The sequence below is a fragment of the Triticum urartu genome, chromosome 2A (assembly GCF_056163025.1).
Source record: "Triticum urartu cultivar PI428250 chromosome 2A, HENAU_Tu73, whole genome shotgun sequence".
NCBI lineage: Eukaryota > Viridiplantae > Streptophyta > Magnoliopsida > Poales > Poaceae > Triticum > Triticum urartu.
In genome coordinates, this window is record NC_141874.1 from 148,516,646 (window position 1) to 148,520,985 (window position 4,340).

At 46.1% G+C, this 4,340-nt stretch overlaps 1 protein-coding gene across 3 annotated transcripts; it reads left to right on the plus strand.

Annotated features, from left to right (window-relative positions):
- The first annotated feature begins 614 nt into the window (after positions 1–614).
- LOC125536386 (putative WRKY transcription factor 3) lies at positions 615–4,340 on the plus strand. Of its 3 annotated transcripts, none has more exons than XM_048699599.2 (4): positions 615–899; positions 1,844–2,685; positions 2,793–2,909; positions 3,570–4,340. In XM_048699599.2, the coding sequence occupies exons 1-4, from the start codon at positions 720–722 to the stop codon at positions 3,826–3,828; spliced, it is 1,398 nt and encodes a 465-aa protein (XP_048555556.2). In that variant the 5' UTR covers positions 615–719; the 3' UTR covers positions 3,829–4,340. The 3 variants fall into 3 exon arrangements, with proteins under 3 accessions (XP_048555556.2, XP_087399626.1, XP_087399627.1); XM_087543500.1 differs by lacking the exon at positions 615–899 and adding an exon at positions 1,008–1,596; XM_087543501.1 differs by lacking the exon at positions 615–899 and adding an exon at positions 1,016–1,618.

The following is a 4,340-nucleotide window of genomic DNA, read 5'->3' on the forward strand; positions in this document are numbered from 1 at the left end:
TGTTCGACCAGATTTTGCACAAAGCACATGCAAATAAAAAAAAAGAAATAGACGTGCACGGTAGTGATGTACAACTCCTAAGAAAAAGCTGATATAACACTTCGCGCACATCCTTACGAGCCCCTTATCGCCGAACGCGTCTACAGTTAGCGGATGACACATTTGAAATGACAACCAATCACGTTACAATCACGTCTCCAACGAAAGCAAGGGCGGATGACACACTACGTGCGGCGTACGTCTCTCAAACTGAACACCAAGGGATTGCGTCTCTGCCTCCACAGCAGATAATCAAAGTGCCAAAGCACATAATACCATCATCATATAACAGATAGAATACCTGAAATTTAACTTGCACGGGACGGGTACCTGGGTCAGTCTGTTAAGGTCCGGCTTGCCATGTTTAGAACGAATGGGCAAATGCCTCCGCCACGGTTTCCGAAAATATCTGAGTCTCGCTTCCGTTTGCGGGCGGGAGCGACGGATCCGCGGGCTCCCCCCTCCCTTGACGTGGCACGAGCCACCAATCATTCAGCTCCCTCCTTGCGATTCTTGTTGCCTCGCCCACTCGCGCCTCCCGTCCCGTCCCGGGGAATAAATACCCAGCGTCCCACTTGGCAACCAATCCGACAGCAGAAAGCACCCACCCCCTCCCTCCTTCCCTCCAGCCCACTCGCTCGTCGCCGACGCGCGCGTACGCTACGCTCCTCTACTCACCCATGGCGGCGGGGCAGTGGTCAGGCATCGGCGACGGCGGCGGCCTCTGGGCCCCGCCCGCGCTCGACGGCCTCTTCCCCGACGAGCAGCCGCCGCCGGCCGCGTCGGCGCTCGGCTTCTTCGGGGGACCCCTATCCCTCGCGCAGCTCCCTTCCCCTCCGCCGCTCCTCGGGTACCCCCAGGTACCGACGGCCGATCCCATCTCAGCTCCCTCCCCCCTTAATCCCACGCTCGCTGCCGCTGTCCTGTTTGATTGATTATTAATTAACACTACGTAACTATCTGTCCTAGCTCGACGTACTACCAATTGCAGTAATAATTACTATACCACCAGTCCACCAGTATAGTACTGAATCGGCATGAACAGGGTAGATTTCCCTTCTATTGTTTCTGTTGCCAATCCAGCTCCCTCCGCGTTGCTATTTTTAGGCCGCGGGATCGGAATTTCCGCGGCCTGCGGCCCCATGCTCCTTGGAATTATTGGCCCTGGGCGCCCCAGCCGGAAGGGGACCAGCTTCTCCAGGGACGAATGGCCTGCATTGCACGTGCGTCAAGTTAATCGCGGGTCGGCCTCGGCCCGTGGATTGGTAACTGTCAAGGTCGCCGATGTGCGCCTTCTGCCTTGCCGACAGCTGCACATGACGTGCTGGGCGTCCCCATTTTTTTCACGTGCTACCAGGTCGAATTATATGTTGATAAGTAAACATCGCAATCGACAAGGACAGCCAGTGGGCGGGCGATCTTTCCAAGAACCTGATGTTTCTTAGATGGTGGATTAGATTTGTGATCCGTCTAGATTTGAGATGGTAGCGTTATCCCTTGACCTCTCAAATGGTGGCACCATCTTCTTCCATTTTGAAAGCGTCACGGAGCCTGATTGTATGTTTTTCCTGCAATAATGGTAGAAACCCTTGATTCCTTCACATGAAAATTTGTTGAATACCACGTCGATGTGCACTTTTCTTATGCTATGTTTTGTTACTGTTGCACTGTGCTTTGTTGAATTCCTTTGCATGGTTTCAGTTACTATTGCACTGTGTTTTGTTGAGTTGCTTTACATGGTTTTAGTTACTATTGCAATGGTATGTTTTATTAAGTTTATATATATATTTTTCTTCTTTTGCAGGACAACTTTGATGTGTTCCATGAACAAGACCTAGCACAGCTGGCAGCACAAGTAGCTCAAAAGAAAGAGTTGCGGGAAAAACAAGGGGCGGGATTGCATCACAAGATTGGACCTCAACTAGCTTTTTCGAAATACAGTATACTTGATCAAGTGGACAACTCTTCTTCTTTCTCATTGGCAACTTCAGTGCTGACACCTCAGCATGTCAGTTCTTCCGTAGGCGCGGCATCAATGCAGGGACAGACTTTGCCATCACACACTGGTAGTGGTAGTGTCAACACTGGACCAACTGGAGTTTTACAAGTGCTTCAAGATTCATCCACCACTCTGGACAGTATCAACACTGGATCGGCTGGAGTTCTGGAAGCACTCCAAGGTTCATCCATCACTCTGGATAAACCTGCTGATGATGGATACAATTGGCGTAAGTATGGACAAAAGGCAGTCAAGGGTGGGAAGTATCCAAAGAGCTATTACAAATGCACCCTGAACTGCCCGGTCAGGAAAAATGTAGAGCACTCTGCAGATGGACGAATTATTAAAATAATTTATAGAGGTCAGCACTGCCATGAACCTCCCTCAAAGAGGTTTAAAGATTGTGGTGATTTATTGAATGAGTTAGATGAATTCAATGATGCCAAGGATCCTTCAACTAGATCACAATTAGGTTGTCAAGGTTATTATGGAAAACCTATAACGCCAAATGGCACGATGGTGGATGGTTTATTGCCAACGAAGGAAGAGGGAGATGAGCAATTATCTAGTTTAAGTGATATCCGGGAAGGTGATGGTGAAATAAGAACTGTTGATGGAGATGTTGGTGATGCCGATGCAAATGAAAGGTATTTCCTACAGCTGAACATAAATTCCTTACTTGGAACTTTGCTAAATCCATCCAGACTTCCTAATTAGCATCTTTAAGCTTACTGTTATAATTTCCGTGAGGTAGGAATGCACCAGGTCAAAAGATCATCGTGAGTACAACGAGCGATGTTGATCTTTTGGACGACGGCTATAGGTGGCGCAAGTATGGACAGAAAGTGGTGAGAGGAAATCCTCACCCAAGGTAAGCCCATTATCCCATTTTATTGTTGAATGTTTGAACTTTTTTCTTTATCATTTGATCTTACAAAATGTGTCATATTTATAATTGTATATGTAATAACTGCCTTGGATACTAATTAGTTAATGCTGTAGCATGTGAAGTATCTTGGCATCAACTTGATGTTGTTGTCGACAACTCCACATAGCTCACTTGCACTTGCGCAGGCATGGGATGTTTGTCTTGCAGTCATGCATGAATGGTTTACATTCGCTTCAAGAGAAATAAACACTTGACAAGCTTGACTGATACTGCTTGTTAATAGCGGCCAATATCCCACCCTACATAGAATTGGCTAAGGAATTATTTGGCAAAGAATCAATGCCTTGCTTATCTTATAATTCAACTGATATGAAGATCCTGCTCCTGATCTTAGTAGAATTTCTAACTGCTGTCATAGTTATTTGGTCAAATAAGGAATATGTTTCTTATTTTATTCTCAAAGTGTGGCTATGAAGAATCTGCACGCTTATCAGTTGTCTGTTTGGTGATGTATCGTCTGTTATTTTTCATAAGGTCCATCTGGTACAGACAATTCATTCCAAATTGAAAGACAGTAAACCCAGTGTTTTTTGAGATCTGAAAAAATCCCACGAACCTGAGCTCCATACTCTGTCCATGCAGGAGCTATTACAAGTGCACTTACCAAGGCTGCGACGTCAAGAAGCATATCGAGAGATCTTCCGAGGAACCACATGCTGTGATAACCACATACGAAGGGAAGCATACCCATGACGTGCCTGAGTCTAGGAACAGAAGCCAAGGCACAGGTCAACACCACTGCAAAGAGCAGACTTATTCAGAACAACCAGCTGCTAGCTTCTGCAGTAGCTCGGAAAAGAGAAAATACGGAACAGCCATTCTGAACGATCTCGCCTTCTAGTTTGGTCCCGGTGTCTTCTTTACCGACCACAGTGGTGGCTCGCGAAAGAAAGAAAGAAACACAATTCGGTTGGTTCTTCGGTGACGGGCTGTTGCTGCTCATGCTCTGTTTGCTGTATATTCCCCACTCCAGTAATAACTCTTGCATATGCAGAAGTTGTAACTGCTGAACATGATGGGTGGTCCATTGTTGGCTAAAACCTTCCAGTTGGACCAGCATGACTGCGTGTCAGGTGCACATACTTTGTTGAAAGCTTGGATATTTCAGTTAAACAGCACAAGGCAATGATTGCATGTTAACCCAACTGCAATTTGAAGTACAAGTTTGTTAAGATGTTACAGTAACTGACACTGATAAAAAAGTCGTGCTTCTGAAAACTAATCTGTAAGTATACCGGAAGTCATTTAACAGAATATTTGAAATCTAAATGTGATTGCTGTAATTTCTGCTCTGCCCTGGCACATTATTGACAAGAAAATAAAATGAAATACAGGTTGTGTTCTGAACGGGTA